Source organism: Engraulis encrasicolus, chromosome 24 (assembly GCF_034702125.1).
Source record: "Engraulis encrasicolus isolate BLACKSEA-1 chromosome 24, IST_EnEncr_1.0, whole genome shotgun sequence".
In the NCBI taxonomy this organism is placed as follows: Eukaryota; Metazoa; Chordata; class Actinopteri; order Clupeiformes; family Engraulidae; genus Engraulis; species Engraulis encrasicolus.
The window spans coordinates 10,097,177-10,119,676 of record NC_085880.1 but is presented as its reverse complement, the minus strand read 5'-3'; the positions used below and the strand labels follow the sequence as shown (position 1 = coordinate 10,119,676).

Sequence of the window (22,500 nt, the reverse complement as noted above, 5' to 3'; positions counted from 1 at the left end):
CATGCAAGCCAAGAGAACTAAGTGCTTCAAGCACAGGTGGAGGTGGAAAATAACCAAGTTATTTGTTGATTCATTTATGGGTCAGTGACGTTTCAGCAGCAGCACACGTCAGGGCGGTGCAACGACAGCCAGTGTATTGTCTGGATTTTGTTTGTTAGCTTGTGTTTAGTGGACTATCCAAGAAGTTTAGTGGACTATCTATATTCATTGCAGCATACCAACCACCAATTACTAATTAATTTATGGGCATTAGATGCCGTTGTGCCACCTGAGCCCAAAAAAGTCAGTGAGAGGAATGGCCCTGGTCATCATAGCACGCCGCACTACCCCTCCACAGCAGCAGGAGGTGCCACCCCCTGTCCTGGCCAGCTCTACAGTACCTGGCCCCGGGCCGCACCAGTGGGACCACTGATGGGGTGCTCTATTTCACGCATTTGTAGCTTTTATGTATTTCCATGCAAGAACGCAAACCAAAATTACAGCACTGAACGAATCGCATATAAAAACTCAAATCTATCAAAACAATTTCTTTCAGCAAGCTACACCAAAAAACATCTCGTCCAAAAAGACAAATGCATGTCCAAACATACACACAGACACAGACACAGACACAGACACAGACACAGACACAGACACAGACACAGACACAGACACAGACACAGACACAGACACAGACACACGCACACGCACGCGCACGCGCTCACGCACACGCACACACACACGCACACACACACACACACGTGTGCAAACAAACAAACATACGCAAACACACAGCACACACAAAAACACATAGACACACAGAGAGAGAGAGAGACAGAGACAGAGAGACAGAAAGACAAAAAAGAAACATTGCAATTTCTCATGCCTCTTTGCCATGGATAGATGCAGTGTCTTCGAGCAAGCTCGCATTTGTCCAGTGGGGGAGAATTTATGGCAGCCCGCAATGCTGATTTATTGTTTTTATAGAGGAAGTCTGGAACGATTCTCAGATCCTGTTTTTGAGTGCTTTTGAGGCCTTTCCAGACTAGTTCGGGACGCTTTCAGGCCTTTCTCTTGCGCACAGGGAGCTGGAGACCGAGCAATCCAGAGAAAGAGGAGGATGAGGAAGAGGAGGATGAGGAGGAGAAGGGGGAGGAGGCGTGCAACATGCGAGAGCTTGTGTGGTCCTGCGACAAAAGTTGGCCACGGACAAGTCCGATTTCACAAGAAATTTGATGACTACAACAGACCTGAAAAGAGTCCAAATAATTCACATTCAGTATAGCCGCGCGTGCCGACACACACACACACACACACGCACACGCACACGCACACGCACACGCGCACGCGCACACGCACATGCACACGCACACACACACTCAAAATAAAACACATGCATACATGCAGCCATCCAAACGAAAAACAAAAATACAGATAGACAAACGGTAGACCAACAGACACCACAAGCTATTTTATTTGTTGCTGCCTTACTAGCTTGGATTGTTTAGTCACTGTGTGCAGGGAAACAGTTGAGAGACGCTTTTGCACTGAGCGAGATTACAGACAAAGACGAAAAAAAAACCCTTTCTATAGGCTGAAAGGGCAGATGAACCAAAATCAGAGTCAGAGACACACACGCGGTTGGAGTAAGGAACAGAGAGGCTGGACAGAGGTAGACAGAGGTAGAGTAGACACACATCAGATACAAAAGGCCGCAGGTCATGTGTGGTCTTTTTCAAAGTGTGGATGAAGACATGCATATTCATACACAATCCGGTAGGCTACAGACACACCAACATGTGAATTGCGGATAGGTACATGCAAAACACACCTGGCAAAATAAATGTACAGATGTCGGATGTGAAAGCCTGATGCAGAGGTTATATTAATAAAGAAAATGATAGCTAAAGGAGATTAAAAAAAAAATGTAATGTGTGGACACCATTCTGTCGTACATAAACATTAAGTTATATGCCAAGTCACAGAATATAAAACCCTTGGGCCAAACACACACACACACGTACACAGACACACGCACGTGCGCGCACACACACACCCGCGCGCACGCACGCAGGCACGCACACGCACGCACACGCACACGCACACGCACACGCACACGCACACGCACACACAAACACAAACACACACCCTCTCTCTTGAGGTACCTGCACTCCTGATGTTGGGGTCCAGATCTGGCATCTCCTTGACGGCCTCTGCACTCACACTGTAGATGGAGGCCCCAGCCTCATTGGTGATACTGCGAGGAGACAGAGCAGTGGAGACTGGAAATGAGACCCTGTATACACATATATGGATAATTTGGTAGTTTTCTAAAACATACCTGTCAATTTTTTTTTAATTTGTATGAACGGGATCAAAATATGTAAGCAGGTTTAAAAAAAATAATAATCTTTGAAAAAAATATCAACATATGTGTAATCAAGACATGTATGCAACAAAGAAAATGTTAAAATCCTATAAGTGTCAGTGTGCAACATATATAGACAGTTAAAATATAAAATACATACAGAGAATAAAAATATAAGCAATATATGGAATTTTACCTTGTGAACGGAAAATGGAACATTCAGAAAAAAAGGTAGGGGGCATACAATTTTGTGTGCGTGTGTGCGCATGTATGTACACACTGTACGTTTAATCTGAACATACGCAGGCAATAAGTAAAAGAGTGTACTGTATAGTGAGTCCAATGAAACAGGTTCCTTTTTAAAAGAGCGGAAAAAAGTAGAGTCATTTTGTTACTAGGGCCAGGATCTAAACTAAATCTACATTTCTAAACACTCAAGGCTAAACTGCACCTCCTTCAGACATGGCTCAAATTCTTTCCAAGGCACCATCATCATCTCTCCTCCTTCTCTCTCGCTCTCTCTCTCTCTCTGAGACGGCTGGGCAGGTTGTAGCATTATGTGTTGCCTTGGCAGAGGGGGAGTATAAGCCCTTAAAGTGTTGGCCATCACATGCACACCCACACGCACACACACACATACACATACACGCACACACATGCACGCACACACACACTGAGATGGGGAGCCCACAGCCATAACCGAGAAATACCCTGGCACACAACAGAAGGGTTCAGTTCCCTGGACCTGATTGGGTGTTTATGGGCAACGGGTACTAAAACACAACCAAACACACGAAAAAGGGGGCGAAAAAAAAGCATAAAATATTTGAGCTCAACCGCAAACATGCAACCAGCACACACATTTATTTTACAAACACACGTACAGATAGAGCTTCAATTAAAAGAACTTAACATTCACACACACACACACACACACACGCACGCACACACACGCACACACACGCAAACACCACTGCCAGTAATCACAGTAAGAGGCACATTGGTTTCTTCAGAGAAGGGGCAGGAGATGGCAACTTTTTTTAAAAAAAAAGGGTGCCGCAGCCAAACAAAGCGAAAAGAGAGGAGATAAGATTAAGCGGAAGAAGAAGAAGAAGAGCGGGATGGATGGATGGATAGATGGGGAAATGGAGAAAGAGAGAGAGAGCGGATGAGGAGACAAGAGCAGAGGAAGGAGAGACGAGGGGTACGCCACACAAGAAAGGAAGTGGCAACAGTAATCAATACCCACAGCTGGTGTGCTGGTGTGTGTGTATTTGCGTGTGTGTGTGTGTAAGGATTTATCTGTGCAAATGTGTGTGGCCAGTTCGCATGTATAGGCATACACTTTTTCACTTCATGTATGAGTGCATGCGTGTGCTGAAGTGTGTGTGTGGCCAGCTTGCATGTAAAACTATAAACCTATGTGTATAATGTATTCACGTATGTGTGTGTAAGTGTGTAGTTTAATCATTCTATATGTCTATGCATTCCTGTGTGTGTGTGTGTGTGTGTGTGTGTGTGTGTGTGTGTGTGTGTGTGTGTGTGTGTGTGTGTGTGTGTGTGTGTGTGTGTGTGTGTGTGTGTGTGTGTGTGTGTGTGTGTGTGTGTGTGTGTGTGTAATCACTCTGTGTGTGTGTGTGTGTGTGTGTGTGTGTGTGTGTGTGTGTGTGTGTGTGTGTGTGTGTGTGTGTGTGTGTGTGTGTGTGTGTGTGTGTGTGAGGCCTGCCTCCCCACAGTGCAGAGAGCTGGATTCATGGTGAGATATGGAAATAACTGAACTAATATTACACTTATAATTCTTCCCAGGCGCCTTCATCGGAAACTACTGCTAAAATGCTTTGCTTTTTCACTTTATCTACTGCCTGCCGCACATCATTCATTTACATGACTCCAGTGTTTATGCACTTTATATTTTGTTTTTGTAGTCTATAAAGATGGCTTCTCAACACACACATTTTCTCGTACACGCACACACACACACACACACACACACACACACACACACACACACACACACACACACACACACACACACACACACACACACACACACACACACACACACACACACACACACACACACACACACACACACACACACACACACACACACACTGTTTAACCAATAGAGAGTCGTTAACACAGTATTGCTGGGTCTGCTCCTGCGAAAGCACGTGTGCCAGTTCTAAACCCCACAGGCTGAAGGCTGATGCATGTGACAACACTGCCACTCAGAGGCTGTTGGATTGTACTGCATCTTTGAGGTAGAAATAAGTCATGTTCGTTTCCAGGGCATTCGTAGCCGGGCTGTTGTACTGTAAGACCAATAGGGCGTGTGCTTTTTGTTTTAAAAGATCATTGCCGACACAACATTTCTTTAAATGAGTCTGAGAAAAAGTAAACTGAAACTATGTTTTGGACACAATTAAAACAAAATCTGTAATGTGCACCATATAATAAAATTGTTACACACCTATTATTGTTACTTATTGCTAGACTGATCTATATACAAAATAACAGGCTACAAAATTACACGTAACAACAAACACAGCAGCACCTGAATATTTTATGAAAAACTACTTTGACTCTTTTTTCTTTTTACTGTTAGAAGAAAATAATAATAATAAAACAACGAGGGCACAGCAGATGATATTCAATGTAAAAATATATGCATCAACAAACTCAATTAGTAGAGGCCAAGTGTCCCGATTTTTTGTAAAGTGATTGTAAAGTAGGTGTGTATTAAAATGTTTTTAAAAATCATATTATCTTTATTGTTTTGTCACCACCTGTTCTGAAATTGACACTCGCTCTAGTCCAAGGACTGCTGAAAATGTGAATCACACACACAACTCTCTTGGATTTTTTTTTGCATTCACTTTCAGTGGCTACATTCACTTTCAGTGATTGTTGCAGGTTTCATAGTGTAGACGTTAGACTTCAGTTTGAGGATTGGTGATGAAAAAACTTTACATTTTATTATTACATTGAAAAAAAAATGGCATTAAACTTAATAAGCATCTACCTTTAGAATGATTTAAAATCTAAATAAATGCAATAAATAAGGTTTTAGTAGCAGTTGTAGTAGTAGTAGTCTTAGCACAAGTCAGGGTGGTGCAATGACAGCAAATGCCACTATGTATGGATTGTATGGATTCATTTTTTGGTGTTGTTTTTAGTGGATTACCTAAGAAGCATATTCATTGCAGAACATGAATTACCTCTTGTTAATTTACGCAATTAATTCATAATTAAATTATGGGCAATAGATGTTGTTGTACCACCTGACATCTGAGACAAAAAAAACCCCGCCATTGACCCATGTATTGTATGTGTATTTCTTGACTTCCCCTTCCTTCCCTTTCTGTATCTCCCCCATGCTTTCCCTCTGTACCCCCTACCCCCAGTGTCCTCTCCTCTCGCCCGCTCAGGTCAGAGGTGGGAGCTTGTGATTATGTCTAAAGACAGTCATTCTAACTGACCCATGAACCTCTGGTTCAAAGTGGACACAGAAGCAGACACGCGGTACGTGTGTGTGTGTGTGTGTGTGTGTGTGTGTGTGTGTGTGTGTGTGTGTGTGTGTGTGTGTGTGTGTGTGTGTGTGTGTGTGTGTGTGTGTGTGTGTGTGTGTGTGTGTGTGTGTGTGTGTGTGTGTGTGTGTGTTGTTCAGTACACTCAAACTTAATATGTGCAGGCAATGAGGACAATAGTCTGTAGCAGAGTTAGCAGCAAACCCCTCATATTAAAGGGCAGCTCATTAGTACTACACGGGGACACTGCGCCCCCACTACCCAGTAACCACCCTTTCCTAATTAGTGACATGTTGCCGTGGTGACAGGAGACAGAAGCCTCCTGACAGGAACCCCTCCGCACACACACACGCGCACACTGTAAATGAACTGCTGCTCCGTCTCCCTCCTCCTCTCTCTCTCTCTCTCTCTCTCTCTCTCTCTCTCTCTCCTCCTGTCCTTTCCTCTCCTCCTCTTCTATGTGTCTGTTCATCAGTGACCCATCCTCCACCCACACCCACCCCTTGCTCGCGCCCCCTGGTTTGACAGCTGCCATGTCAGTAGTGGGGCCACGGCGCTAACGAGTGCTGGCACCTGACCTTCAGCAGGGTCACAGCGGAGGAAGCAGAGGCTTGGCCATTCCAACACACACACACACACACACACACACACACACACACACACACACACACACACACACACACACACACACACACACACACACACACACACACACACACACACACACACACACACACACACACACACACACACACACACAGTACTCAATTACACAAACCATACAGTATATCCAATTTGGGATGCACACGCCCTAGTCACATAAATGATTAATCTGAGAAAAATATCAGCATACGAAAATAGATTAATGTACATATAATCACAAAAAAATGGAGACCTCTAAAACATTAAGGGGCACGCACAATAATCTGAACCCAACATTTGACAAATTTAAGGTTCAATTAATGTCCAATAGATTAATATTCACAAAAAGGTAGTAAGTCTCATTTATGTAAGTAAAATAAGACCTGAATTACATTTGTTTAATAATTACTTATACGCACACGCACACAGGCACACACACACACGGGCACGCACGCACGCACACTATATTATGTCCCCATCACATACAGGACAATCCCATGACAGGCAAAGAACTACCGAGTACAAATGCACACTATCCACACTTTAGTAACTCTGTCTAAGAAATATCTCTCTCTACCATATATGCACACAAAATTTGAGGATGCACAGTTCTAACCATTTTATAAAGTACATTCTAACAAACATTGTGATCTTTTTAATGGCATGGACCACTAGAGTAATTCTACGATTAGAGTGCGCTTTTAGGTCCATGGACTTTATTTGCCAATTCCACTAACCATTAACTGCATCCAATGATGTTTCGGACATTAGCACACATTTACTGTTCATATAATACAGAAAGGAAAGACATAACATTATTTTCCTATGCAAGAATGAATATTTAATACTGGTTTTTGGACGTTTTCATGCCGTCCTCGTTTTCCAAATGTCAGATTCAGTCCTCATATTAGCATGTGAAAAACCTTGTTTTGTCCAAGATCATTGCAAATGTTGATTCACGGTAGTCATCACAATATGAAAAAACTGTTAAGAAGTCTATTGTGCGTTCCATTATGCATTAAATTGGCCATTTTGTGTGCATCTCAGAAAAACTGTGTCAACCGTGTCACACACTGAAACCCTTGCCATAAATCAGTAAGGGTTTGGTCCTAAGTCCTCTGGCCAACACCATAAAATGTCATTACCTCTTTGGGTGGTGATGTGAAGACTGTTTGGCAAGTTTTGAGTTCAACTCTTCCATAATTTAATCCATTATTTTGTATCGTCTTAGAGCAGGAAAATTACCTGTCAATTGTGTTCTCAACATAATCATAAGAACCTGAATTAGAAATCAAAAGTAGAAAAACAGATAAAGCGTACAAAGACATGAATTGATTAAGGTGTTTTGGTGGAAGTCCCAAGGTCTTCAGTTTGCACAACACCCTGAAAATGGCTGAAATGTCAAGCTGTGTCACCGTCAATTGTGTTACGTATCAGCTATGAAAGTTGAGGAGGAGTATGTTTTGTCAATTTATCTCCATATTGATAGACAAACATACAAAATCATCTGTGTTTTAGGGAGATGGGTTTGTCTGCTCTGTTTTTTTCTCCTAAAAAAGTGCCGACTCTGTTATGTGTTGGAAAAATCCTATGAACAGATACTAGGGATTATGTCTGGAGAGGGAAGTATTGTGTAAGGAGGGTGACTAAATCAAATCAGATGTTACAGGGATTTATAATGAAAAAAGTATCAGTCTGTATCACGGTGAATCATAAAATAACTACTTATGAAGCTCAACAATCACATTGTTGCACAGATTGGTGACAACATTATTGTTAATGGACATAAGCACTTTAAAACGTATGTTGTTTCAACTGTGTAGTATTTTTTATATATGTTTGAAATGACATAGCATTTGTCCATAACACTGTTGACAAAATAATCAAGCAAATATTCGCTTTCATTAAAATATTTAACAAATGTAAGCCCCCCACATTTGGGCTTGCATGCCCACGGGGACCCCGGTTCGAGTCCGACCGGGGTCATTTCCTGATCGCACCCGTCTCTGTCCCACTTGCTTCCTGTCACCATCTGAAACTGTCCTATCAAATAAAGGCATAAAAGCCCCTAAAAATAACTTTAAAAAAAAAAAACTAACAAATGATTTAAGATTAAGCTTGCCAATTTGTTTACTTGGAAACTGAAAGGTATACACTATGGAAACATCTAGGTCATTTATTTTTTTTTAAATACTGATAATTGACATTTTGCTTTTGCCAAAGGCGCACTGTCTGCAATCGTAGAATCACTCACTACTTCACCTCATGTGTCCCATCACAGCAAAAACTCTTTCTGATGCAAATTGATTTCACATTAACGGGTATCAAAAACGGTTTCTGATGTGAATTGATTTTACATAACAAATGAATTTCATACAGTGATGCAACTTATTTGTGGTCATCAGATATTGTGGAAATTACGAGTTCATATTTTTTGGAAAATGAACAAATAATGTCTACAATATGTGATAAGGTAATATTGTACAAATTATTTGTTCATTTTCATCAGTCATCTATTTAACATTCATTTCATTCAACTGGAAAAGACACATAGATGTCAGCAAGGGCATGAATGAACTATCAACAACTCAACAACTCTCCTGACGAACAGGCCTTCCTCAGAGACTGCCTTACTGTAGGACATGGGGAACATGAAAACACGCACGCACGCACGCACGCACGCACTTCAAGAAGGGGGTTTACACAGTCAACCCAGAGAGACAGAGAGACAGAGAATACCCGCCCTGCTTTCTCTCATTAAGTGATACATGACACTGTTGGCTGCTCTAGGTCATTTGAAAGAGAGACAGTGCCCCTGATTTTTTAAGGAGATGGATAGACACACCAGAGGGAAAAGAAGCCCACCGGACACAGTACGAGAGAGGGATAAGAATGATGGACAGAGGGGTGGATGGATGGATGGATGGATGGGTGGAGGGAGGAGAGGAGAGAGGGAAAGAGACAAGTGAGGGGACGAGGTGCAGGCCCTGTATCATGTCTGAATTAATTACAACAGCCGTGAGCGAGAGGGGCCATGAGCCCTCTGTGACCCTGGCAACTGTGGCCTTTGTTGCCGTGGCGAGGCATCGAGACATGGAGAGGACATCCATGGCCGTGGCAGCCAGCAGAAGGTTGTCTATGCCCTGGCCTGGCCTGGTCTGGCCTAGCCCCGCAGCTTGGGCTGGACATATGCACACGCTCACAAGGGCCGCAAACAAACAAACACTTAACACACACACAAACACAGACACACATACACATACATGTACTCACACACACAACCATAATGAGAATGAGCCACGAAGACAAATGAAACAAACCTGCCTTCAAGTGCAATGTCATGGTTGTAGATCCTTTGGGGGGTTCAAACACAAAAACATAAACACAAGCACACACACAAACACAAACACACACACACACACACACACACACAGCTACAGATATGACACAGACCCAATCTGTGATGAGGCCGTCCCGGGGCAAAGTCACTCCTGTGTCTGTGCATGGTCGGCTGTCACCCCTCGTCACCCCTCTGGCCAGAGTGGCCATGACCAGAGCCTCTGTGACACCGGGACAGAGGCTCCTGATACCCTGGCCTCCTCCTCACTGCCCCCCTCCCTCGCTCCCTTAGCTAATTAACGTCACTCATTAGATCTCCCACAGAGCTGCTCGGGTGATCTCACCATAACGTGATCCACGCGGACGGACACACTGTACGTACATAAACATACACGGAAAAAAAAACATGATGAAGAGGGAGGGAAAGGACAGAAAGCTGTTCACTTGCTTATTTTTCCTAATTTTTCCTTTGCTTAGTAGTAGGATTTTTGAACTTCAAGAGGTCATGTTCACACGAAATAAAAATCTTGACCTAGAAGTGCTTAAGTCTCTGTGGTAGGCTCAAGTGACATCATTGCTTTGAGCACTGTTTTCTCTTCTGACTTCAACTGGCCATGAATAGAGCCCTCTGTGACCCGATGGGCCAAAGACAACATCTCTTCTATGACATCACAATGACAAGAATTGTTCTAATTGTGACATCAATGGGAAAAGAACACAACTCTTTAATGACACCATAATGGCGGGAAAAATATTGTGAGTAGCCAATTGTTTAGGTTGTGAAATCATTGTATTGTGCTCTGCATCTCTATATAAAACTAAGACTTGGTTGAAGCTTGAACACATAGTTTGTTTGAAATTATGCGACACGTCTTATGCAAAAACACAGTAGCAATTATGTTGAAAATGTTTTTACATAAAGACTTATATGTGGAATAATTGTGCTTAGCATGAAATGAAAAAATTGTGAAATTGTGAACCCCTTGCCAAAACCCGCCCCTACCATACACCGTCTCACATTCACACATCAGCTCTGGAGGCTGCCAAGAAGGCACCAACTGTCCGGGTACCTGGATGAATCAGAATAGACAACAGACTCCCAAATATAAACAATTTAGGACTCCAAAAAGGATTGGTTATTATCTAAAGTAGTGTTGCTAAAAGGAAAAGGCCAGTGAGTTACTCTATGCAAACACTAGGATATTTTCTCTCTGGAGACCACGGCCCTCTCTGAGGAGTCAGGCCTCTATACAAGGCATCCCTACAGCCAGTCCAGGTTTAACAACTCCACTGGACACTGCAACTATTACTGAAGCAGGGTGGTGAATTCAGTTACTGACCACATGGAGATGAATGGATGCACTGACAGCATCTCTACACCTACAGTCTTCCAGTTACCAGCTGTCTCTTGCTAATGTAAAACAAATACTGAGGGAGGATAGAGGGAAAAAGGGAATGACAAAAAAACAGATAAAAAGAGAGGGGAGGCAAGAGTGTGAGAGAGAGAGAGAGAGAGAGAGAGAGAGAGAGAGAGAGAGAGAGAGAGAGAGAGAGAGAGAGAGAGAGAGAGAGAGAGAAAGGTCTCCAACACAAAGAGCTGATGTCCATTGTTTAGCTCATGCCTTCGGGGCAGTGGTCAAACCCTGGCCACGGGAGAGACGATCGATATCGTGTGTGCTCTTCTCATCCGCGGAGTCTGAAAACGCTGACATTTTTCGCACAGAAAAGGGCCCAAATGGCAGGTGTCAGAGGCTGTCAGTGTGAAGCTTGCCAACGCTGGAGGACACGTTCAACTCACCAGACCCCAGACCCCCAGCCCCCCCACCCTCATACAACCCACTCCACCCCACCACCACCCACCCCACTCCTTCTCCTCCTCATACAACCCATACCACCCGTACAACACCACACCCGCTCCTTACCAAACCCCAACCTCAACCCCTCCCCCGCCTCGATTTGCTCCTCGACTGCCACACCAAGGAACGTCTGAAAAGAGCAAAGCCTTGCAGCCGTGTACGCGCCGTCAAACGGGTGGCAGGAACATGTCACACACATATACACAAACACACACAGCACAGCACACCACAGAGACATCTGTCTTCTGCATTTGCAAAAACACACATTTACAAATGTTCATTATCATCCACTCACACACATACAGAGTGAAAGGAATAGACAGAGACAGACCATCACCACTACGGGACAGAGAAAGTCACTGGGCATCACCTACCTATAACAGATTGTATTATGTGTTGTGTTTGTGTTGGATAAGGGATTTGTAATGTAGGGTGGTGTAAGACACTGTGGTGACAGTGAGAGCTTCTGTGCGTGCAGGCGTACAGGCGTTCATTCGTTCGTGCGTGCGTGCATATGCTGCTTCAGCATCTCCTGCCATATTTCTGTCACATCTGGCTTCCACATAAAACTCACACCTAGCTTTCTGAGGGCATGACACTGTCTCTGTCACATATCCCACTGCTGAAAACAGCAACAACACACCAACACTACCAGCACAGATAAGGAAGAATATAGCTATTTTATTTAAACAGTAGGCCTATATATAAACAGTTTAACATTTGCACTGATTTATTTGTAGAAATGATGCCGCCCATTCGCACATTTAGTGTTCATCATGAATATTTACCACAATTACCACAAACGTTTTCACTAGGGTGGACTAAGTCTAAAGGATCCTGTCCATGTAAATCGACCACTCTGAATTTCCAATCATAGACAGCTTTGGCTACAACATCGACTCTGGTTGGTAAGACCAATAATAGTGATGAAAAACGTCACATCTGTGAATAGCAATAAATTAGTAAAATTACACACTGCACCTGTCTAATGCTTTACTTGTATTTTAAAGTATCTTTAACTCTTTTTTACCTCCGCCAAGGAACAAGTGATTAAATTCTGGTGGTGATCCGGATCACGAACCGGAACGAGGACTTTTTAAAATATTCTGTCAGCAGGACAACTCAAAAACGAATCAACTTATTTGGATGAAACTTTGTGGAGTTGTTAGTAATGACCCAAGGAACAAGTGATTTAATTCTGGTGGTGATCCGGTTCACGAACCGGAACCAGGACTTTTTAAAAGATTCTTCACCATTGCAGGCCTATATATCTAGACACCACTAGTGACCAGAAATCGAATTGCGGGGACTCCACAAAGAGAAGGCAGAAAGACTTAGGGTGTAACATATTGAAATATATCAAGCAGCTTCCTTGGTGGAGGTCTGTGCTCTCTGAGTGCTTCTAGCTCATACTGTATCTATCCATCTATCTATCCATCCATCTATCCATCTATCCATCCATCCATCCATCCATGGATTTAGCCATGTGCATGCAGACCAAATGAACTGTACAGACAAAGCAAAACAACATTTCACCAAACATGTGCTGTAGTCTTGTTTTATGCGAGTGCCACAGGCCACCCTTAGCCATGCCCATACCCATTAGTGTAGGGTGGTGCTGCTGACAAAGACAAAAGAGGAACAAGTCCTCCTAAATTCATATTGGGTTTCAAATGGCTCTACTGAGCCCATGTTTCACTGCTCTTGTTCCATCTCGTTAAACGTGCACACAAGCGCCGATCTGGGCTGTTTACGACGTCTTGTTTCTTAATCTAGTGTCAGAAACCCCAAACGCTTGCTTCAAATGGAGCCTGAAATGCAAGATCGAAGGGAAAGCGTGGAAAAAACGGATGAATGAAAAAACAAAACAAAAAAACTTCTCTCTTGCTCAGTCACTCGCCATCCTGCCAGACCCTCATGAGTTTATTTTGCCAACAATCTTTCAGTGTCTTTCTTCCTCTCCTTCTTTCTTTTTTTCGTTTCTTCATGTTGTGGTGAGTTACTGGGCCCTCTCTCTGCCCTCCCCCCTTCCCTCCTTCCCTCTCTCCATGTTTTGGTGTGCAGTACTGAGGCTTTTCCTCTCTTTTCTTTTCTTTTCTTTTTTCCACCGACCAGCCAGTGTCTATAAAGTGTGGCTGTCTTCCGACCGCGGCTCGTCTGCTAATGACGCGTGAAACGAGCAGAGCGGGCCATTCCTGCTGACATCACCGCCATGCCACCACTCACTCGGAAACGGAAAAACACTCATCCACACCATCAGAGAGAAAGAGAGAGGGAGAGAGAGAGAGCGAGACAGAGAGAGAGTATGTGTGTGTATGAGAGAGAGTGTGTATGTGAGAGAGAAAGAGAGAAAGAGAGAGAGAGAGAGAGAGAGACACAGAGAGAGAGAGAGAGAGCGAGAGAGAGAGAGAGAGAGAGAGAGAGAGAGAAAAAGAAAGAGAGAGAGAGAGAGAGAGAGAGAGAGAGAGAGAGAGAGAGAGAGAGAGAGAGAGAGAGAGAGAGAGAGAGAGAGAGAGAGAGAGAGAGAGAGAGAGAGAGAGAGAGAGAGAGAGAGAGAGAGAGAGAGAGAGAGAGAATAAGAACGCAGTAATGAAGGCATTAGGCAATAAAATGCTCTGACCACAAATAGGGAAATTAGGAGATGACAGTTCGTTGATGGGGGAAACTGAATGCGAGGCAGATGTGGTGTCCGCTTTCAGCACAGGTGCCAAAGGACGCAAAATAAAAGCAACAAATTACAGTCCTCCAGACAAGCATGGATATGATGCATGAATACACATATCACAATCACTTTGCCAGCCAGACAGTTCAGATTTATGCATGGATATAATGGTTGAACACACATGAACTTTATTCAAGTGTGAGTATTGGTATTTGCATTTTTGTACCTCTAAGTGTGTGAGTATGACTGTCTTGGTCTGAGTGTGTGTGTGTCAGTGCATGTGCATGCATACAAGCGTACATAACTATGCATTGTCAAGGATTGCCATCTCCATCCACTGCAAAACAACCACCCCAGCTCTCATTTCAAAAGCACCCTGTCTCATCTTGTGGTAATCCATTGCGGTATAATATATATCATCGCTTCAGGCGCACCACCAGCACCACCACCACCAACAACAACAACAGAACTCTGGATGCAGTAGCCTCTTTCTGTTGCCCATTGCCCGTAACTAGCATCTCCAACTCAGTATAGACCCTAGGAATTCGCGAAGAAAGAGAAAGAGAAAGAGACAGAGAAAGAGACAGAGAAAGAGAAAAAGAAAGAGAAAATGAAAGAGAAAGAGAAAGAGAAAATGAGAGCTCTTCAGCTACCATACACAGTGACACTTGGGGAAGTTAGGCCATCTTATCTTGCCACTCTATTTCCATCTCATTAATGGCAGGAAAGGGCTAGGCAGCTCAAAGACGTGTGTATGTCTCCACAGAGGGAGCATAGAGAGAGAGAGATAGAGACATTGCCAGGGAGGCCAGGCCCAGGGTGCCTTAACCAGCATGACGAGGGAGGAGTGGAGAGGGGACAGGAGATGATGACATGGGATATGGGGGGCAATAAGGGGGGGGGGGGGGGGGGGGAGGGGCTGCTCCCTGAAGACATGGTAGTGTCTTTCCCAGTCCTTCCCGCTCTCCCTCTTGTCATCTCTCCATCTCCATCTCTCTGATATACTGTCCTTGATGACTAAAGCTCCCAACCTTGGTTGTGGGGCAATGACCAAGGGTCTGTGTGTGTGTGAGTGACTGAGTGAGTGTGTGTGTGTGTGTGTGTGACGTAGCCAAGGGCCTGTGTTTGCAATTATCCACCCTCCTCAGTGCCCACTCGACCTAATCACCCTTCCCAGACATCCCCAGTCCACTAGGAAGCCAAACCCCAAACCCTACCCCTCCCCCTCCCTCTCCCCCTCCCCCTCCCCCTCCCCCCCTCGCTCCTGCCCTCAGCTCCATGACCACGTCAAGCCTAGACATTATTATTACTACCATCACCACCATATATTTGTTATAGAAGAATGTGCATTATAGCAGTGATTCGCAACCATGGGTACAGGTACCAGGAAAAAATACTGAATGGCTTAGAGGGAACGCAAGAAAATAATGTTGGGAAACACCTTTTTTACAAATAACACGTTTTGCAAATTAGATCATTTTTATAAATAAAATCTTAATACATCCGATTTTAGCCAAAAGGCTAATTCCATTGGCAGTGTACCTGCCAGAAGGGGCACCTTCACAGATCTTAACTCACCACAAGCTGCCAACCCTAAGAGTGCTGCCAATAAAATGTCAAACAAATAAAAAACACATTTTACAAATAATAATAACATCTGAAAGAGCATGGCACGCTCACCAACACCAACCCCCCCCCAACCCCCCCCGCCATCCCATCTCATCCCATCCCTAACTGTGTCCTGCAGTCCAATGGCAAGGCCAGCGGACAATGGAGTGATCTCATCCACCCTAGGCTCGTGTCATTCAAGAGCAGGGGCCACCTCAAGACAGAGACAGAGACACTGTGGGAAGGACGAGAGGACAGGAGAGGAGACTGCTGATGATGACGCATGCTCTCTCGATGCCATGCCCTTGTTCTTGTTTTTGTTAGTTTGTCATTATTATACACTGTAAAGGGCAGGACAAAGTAGCAGAACAAATTTCATTGCTTGAACTTCAGTGTTTAAATTGCACACTGTAGAAGTAATACTTCTTTAAATAAAAAAATGACAAGACTGACAATACAGTATTCGTCCAGCTTGTTGAGCACACAAATGTGACGAAAAGTACATACACAAACAAATTCTGCCATAAATCGAATGATACAACATAGTATATACCATAATCTTATACTTTAATAGGATTTATAGCTTGAAAGAATGTTAGAACAAATGGTTAGGCAAGCAAGCTGAAATATAGCTTGTAGTCATGAATGTTTAATCCCATCTCCCTAAGGTATCCTTCCTGGCACAAATTTCTTTTGTTAAAATCTGTGCTTTCACTTTACTACGTTTGACCCAAAAATGTGATAGCCAGAGAAATAGACCAAAATACAATACCTAATGACCATAGAGAGACGCAATTATTTTAAAAGCTTCTAGCATTCTGTGTGCACCTTTCAAGTGATGCATAGACTGGGATTCACTGGGACTATCCCCAAACCTCAAAAGACCTGTTCATTCATAGCTGAAGGCTGAAATGCACTGACAATTCTTGGGCAGACAAAAGGATTTTCTGAAGTCTCCTTTCTCCATTTGACTTGGCATGTCCTGTAATGCACTGTAATATACTACAATAATGATGTTAAGGACTAGAGAAAGTCTTTTGAAACGGGAATGGGGTGAAATCCATGTGCCGTGCCTTACACAAATGCCAATAATTTTTGCTGTTCTGGGCCTCAGTCCATGTCCTCTTTTTACTATTATTAAAAACACACATCCAATAAAGGCTCCCATTTCCACTTATTGCGTTTTAGTAGAAGGTTACTTTGACCTACGGTACAGTACAGTGCTTCATATTCTAGACTGCCCAAAAATAAAACTCCAAGACAGCAGCATGAGAGCTGGTGATGCATTTTGTTGACCCTGATGATGACAAAAGCGTTCCTGTGTGTGTGTGTGTGTGGTGTGTGTGTGCGTGTGTGTGCGTGTGTAAGCTTTCTTGACGGCTCTTTCTATCTCTCCATCCTCCCTCCTCCCTCCTCGCCTTCCTCCTGCTATTCAGGCCAGACATGGGGACAAGCAAGCCTGTCTCAGTGGGCAAGCATGGCCGGCGATGAGACAAACCTGACAAAACACGCTCTGATGCCATCATCCGCCCCTTCCCCAAAACACCCACAGCTGTGGCAGATTCGCAGGGGAGGAGAGAGAGAGAGAGAGAGAGAGAGAGAGAGAGAGAGAGAGAGAGAGAGAGAGAGAGAGAGAGAGAGAGAGAGAGAGAGTGAGAGATAGAGGGAGAAGGTGAGAGAAAGAGAGAGGGAGGCAAAGCGATGAATAACTGTGGACAGCATAGATAGCGTGGTGGGGAAAGGGGGATGAACAAAGACGGATAAGGGTGACGGGAAAAGACGGAGGGAAGGTATAGAGAAGAGAAAAAAAGTGGATAAGGCGTGCAAACAAATACCCAAGATGTATTGAATGTTGTTAGCTAGAGACAGTTTGCAATTGTAACTAATTAATTAGTATTAAAGACCAAAATAATAGCTATACAAATGACTAAGACAAGAGAGATACAGAGGCAGAGATAACCACAGAGAGAGAGAGAGAGAGAGAGAGAGAGAGAGAGAGAGAGAGAGAGAGAGAGAGAGAGAGAGAGAGAGATTGAGAGAGAGAGAGATTGAGAGAGAGAGAGAGATTGAGAGAGAGAGAGAAAGAGAAAGAGAAAGAGAAAGAGAAAGAGAAAGAGAGAGAGAGAGAGAGAGAGAGAGAGAGAGAGAGAGAGAGAGAGAGAGAGAGAGAGAGAGAGAGAGAGAGAGAGAGAGAGAGGCACCAAGGTTCACATCATGCCCGTCTCAGACTACCCACTTGTACAACAGTATATCTCCGTGTTTGTGAATTTGTTGTCTGGACATTACTGGAACTGCTGGGTCACGCATGAATGTCTTCTTCAATTTGTGCATCTTAGCACACCGTAAATGCCTGTCTCTATCAGTGAATGTGTGCAAGTGTCTATCGTTATTGGTCTGTATCTATATTGGTGTGTGTGTGTGTGTGTGTGTGTGTGTGTGTGTGTGTGTGTGTGTGTGTGTGTGTGTGTGTGTGTGTGTGTGTGTGTGTGTGTGTGTGTGTGTGTGTGTGTGTGTGTGTGTGTGTGTGTGTGTGTGTGCGTGCGTATCTGTCTGTATGTATGTGTCTATGTCCACATTTGTTTTTGCGCATCTGTATCTTTGTCAATTTGTGCATCTTAGCACACCGTATATATGCCCGTCTCAGTGAATGTGTGTAAGTGTCTATCGTTATAGGTCTGTATCTATATTGGTGTGTGTGTGTGTGTGTGTGTGTGTGTGTGTGTGTGTGTGTGTGTGTGTGTGTGTGTGTGTGTGTGTGTGTGTGTGTGTGTGTGTGTGTGTGTGTGTGTGTGTGTGTGTGTGTGTGTGTGTGTGTGTGTGTGTAAGAGAGAGATAGAGGGAGAAAGACAGAGGGCGAGGGAGAGAGAGAGGGAGAAGGAGAGTGTGTATGTGCATGAGAGAGAGAGGCGCTCATGTCACAGGCGCTTGGCTTGCAGATCCTGACACGGCGTCTCGGCCTGCTGCCCAGGACCAGCGCCACCAGCACCACCAGCCAGCCAGCCAGCCCATCACTCCGCAGGGTGGCAGGCCACTGCAACGGGCACCATGCCATCACCTCCAGGGCGCGCACGCAGACATGAGTACACACACACAGACACAGTGTGTGTGTGTGTGTGTGTGTGTGTGTGTGTGTGTGTGTGTGTGTACTCTCGCTCTCTCTCTCTCTCTCGCTCTCTCACACACACACGAACACACAAAGTACACATACAGCACAGACTTGCATAAAGAGACATACACACTCGTGTCTGTGCCAGTGTATCTCGTTAAGAGGGATTTATGTCATAGCGTCGAAACAGGGCTCGGCTTCTGTGAAATGTGCACAATTAAACACTGCTGTCCTTGCTCCGTATCGCTCCACATCGCGCACATGTCTTTCTCTCTCCTCGTCTCGTCTGTCTCACTGTCAAACATACTCTCTCTCCATTTCATCTCCATATCTCTGTTGATTTCCATCTAATTCCAGCACACTTAACATTTCCTGTTTATCTCGTCCTCTTCCTTCTGTTCTAGAATGTTTCTGTGTTCTACGCCTTGCTCTCATCAATTTCATTTTTGGTCCACATCACATATCTGAGACAGAGTTTTTTTTTTTCTTTGCATCACTGTCTCAATCCTTTTTTTGCAGGTTTAAGGCATTACTACTGTTGTTAGTGTGTCAAGCTGGAGGAAACAGGCAATGACGTGCAAATTATAGATTGCAAGGCCGATTACAATGCATATGTGATTTTTTTTGCAAAGTTTCTGTGACATCTGGGAAAAGGTTTTAACTTCACACTTAAATTGTTTTCGACAGACTGCTGATGTAAAAAAGGAGTGACTGGCTGATGCAAATAACACAAAGTGTCTTTTCTTCTCTGTAAGCATTCCCTCACTCGTCTGCTCTCTATACTCACATGCAATGAATTCACACACACAAACACGCGCACGCACGCACGCACGCACACACATACACACAAACATGCACACACACAGATGCACGGACACACGCACGCACGCACGCACGCACGCACGAACGCACGCACGAACGCACGCATGCCATCAAAATTTTGCCATACGGTCCATACAAATAATTTCAAATGCACAATAACTTCCACATGCTCCTTTTAGAGCACATTGTATATACATGTATTTAAAATGTGCACACACACAAAACACAAAAGCAAACTGACCGTAGTCCGCAGAAACATCCAAAATTGTCATGTATGTATTTTCTGCCCCAGCTCTCATTTTGTCATTGATTTGTCCAGAAGCTATTTCTCTCACCTTCATTTCTCTATGTTTAATCCCTGGCCATCAATTTTGTGTCACACACTCCAAACACACTGATGATGTGTTAAGGCTCTACACACACAAACACGTACACACATACACACACACAGACAAACACACATACTCATTCTATTAAAAACTGTGTGAATACCCTACACACACACACACAGACACACACACACACAGACACACACACACACACACACACACACACACACACACACACACACACACACACACACACACACACACACACACACACACACACACACACACACACACACACACACACGGTCAGGGTGACCAGTGCTTCCCAGCTCGGTGCTGCCGATTCAGGTCTTTTTCACAGCAAGCTTTTCAGAAACAATCATGGCGAGATTGAGACAGCTGTCTGCAATTGTGCCGCCACACAGCTGGGCCCAGCACTGCCAGAGGGCGGCGCCACAGAGATAGGAAGCAGGAGAGGAAAAAGTGTGTGCGCGTGTGTGTGTGTGTGTGTGTGTGTGTGTGTGTGTGTGTGTGACAGAGAGAGAGAGAGAGAGAGAGAGAGAGAGAGAGAGAGAGAGAGAGAGAGAGAGAGAGAGAGAGAGAGAGAGAGAGAGAGAGAGAGAGAGAGAGTGTGTGTGTGTGTGTGTGTGTGTGTGTGTGTGTGTGTGTGTGTGTGTGTGTGTGTGTGTGTGTGTGTGTGTGTGTGTGTGTGTGTTCATGTGAGCGCACGTGTGTATCTGACATGTCTAGACTTGTTCCAAAACCAGAAACAGTAGGTATGTGTGACCGTGTGACCATCAAATAAAACCAGGCACAACCACAGCGCCCAAACACCCTATGGGGTGCCCAATCTCGCCATGGGCAAAAACTAACCCAGCTTTGGCGAGAGTGGCACTGCCACAGACTGAAACTCAACAGGCGCAATTGGGCCCCGCTGACCCGCTCACCAAACCCCCTCTGTCCGACCAAGGGCACAACAGAGCCCGGACCGGAGAGAGACAAGGCGTCGGAAGGAGAGAGCGCTGCGTGACGCGGTGGTGAGGTTTGTTGTGGTGCTGTGGTGGCACAGCACCACAGAAACTGGCCTGCAGGGTCATTACCGACTGCTGACTGCTGGCAACGCTCGCCATTCCACGAGGGAAACGAAGCAGAAGGAGAAGAGGAGAAATGGAGGCTGTGGGGGCAAACAGAGGGAGGAAGAGGAGGAGGAAAACGAGGATGGAATTGGAAGGAAGAATGGGAGGATAGAAGAGAAGAGAGGAAAAGAGAGGAGTGGTGGTGTTGATGAAGGTTGAGACTCAGTGGCCGAATGGTTGGTGAGGTCATATTGGGATAGAAGGCTTGCAGAAGGCTTCTACATGTATTCTTGGTCCAGTAAGAAAAGTGTGCTTGTAAATCTTGTAACCAACACTCTCCTGGATCATCTGGTACTCTTTCAGCAAAGCATCAAAACTCAAGTTGTTCTAGGAGGAGGGTACTTCTGATCAATAAAAGTTTCCTTTTTTTTAAAGATGCAATTGACTGTTGCTGGACAAATAAATACAAAAGAGATTACTGCCTACCGAAGTGCTCACTGTTTTCCTAGGAAACAGTTCCATTTTATGAAGCAATTTCTCAGCTATTCGGAAAATTTCTCCAAGTATTAGTGGTAAAACAATAGGACCACATGTGACGCATAGGCCCTGTACATGAGCAGAACACGTTTCCACACTTGCGGTATTTTTATCCCAAACACACGTGTGTGTGTGTGCCTTGACAACAAGGGTTATTGCCATTGAAAAGTCACTCGATGACAGCCAAGAAGAACGGCTGCCAACTTTCAGAGGCATTCTCGACCTTACACCTCAAAGGGTCAGCCAGTCAGCCAGACCTGTGGACAGATCCACGCCGGTTCTGGGCCAAATCCACGCCGGATCTGTACCGCATTGAGCAGCCTTCACCTGAGGCCAGTCAACCTTGGCAAGGAACGTGGCCTCTGTCTGCCAGACCGACCTATCAAATCACGGCAGCCAGTGACGGGCGAGCTGGCACACCGCTCTGACATCTCGTGGTTTGTGGGGACGCTCTCCTTCCAAGACCCTCGTCTTCCAAGACCACGAGGAAGGAAAGAAAGAAGGAAGGACCTCTTGCTCTCCAAGCATCAGGCAGCAAAGGCATGAGGAGCGTGCCAACTGACCAAAAAAGGAAGAGCACCTACAGCCTAAGCTCTCGTAGGGTGAAGATACTGAAGTGAACATGCTGAATATGAACAAACAGGGT

At 44.6% G+C, this 22,500-nt stretch overlaps 1 protein-coding gene across 1 annotated transcript in view; it reads right to left on the bottom strand.

Annotated features, from left to right (window-relative positions):
• The window catches only part of srbd1 (S1 RNA binding domain 1), a 128,129-nt gene that overhangs the window by 68,981 nt on the left and 36,648 nt on the right, over nucleotides 1–22,500 (bottom strand). The window contains exon 15 of the mRNA XM_063191808.1: nucleotides 2,145–2,236. Within this exon, the coding sequence (XP_063047878.1) occupies nucleotides 2,145–2,236 (92 nt within the window). The remainder of the gene's footprint in view (nucleotides 1–2,144; nucleotides 2,237–22,500) is intronic.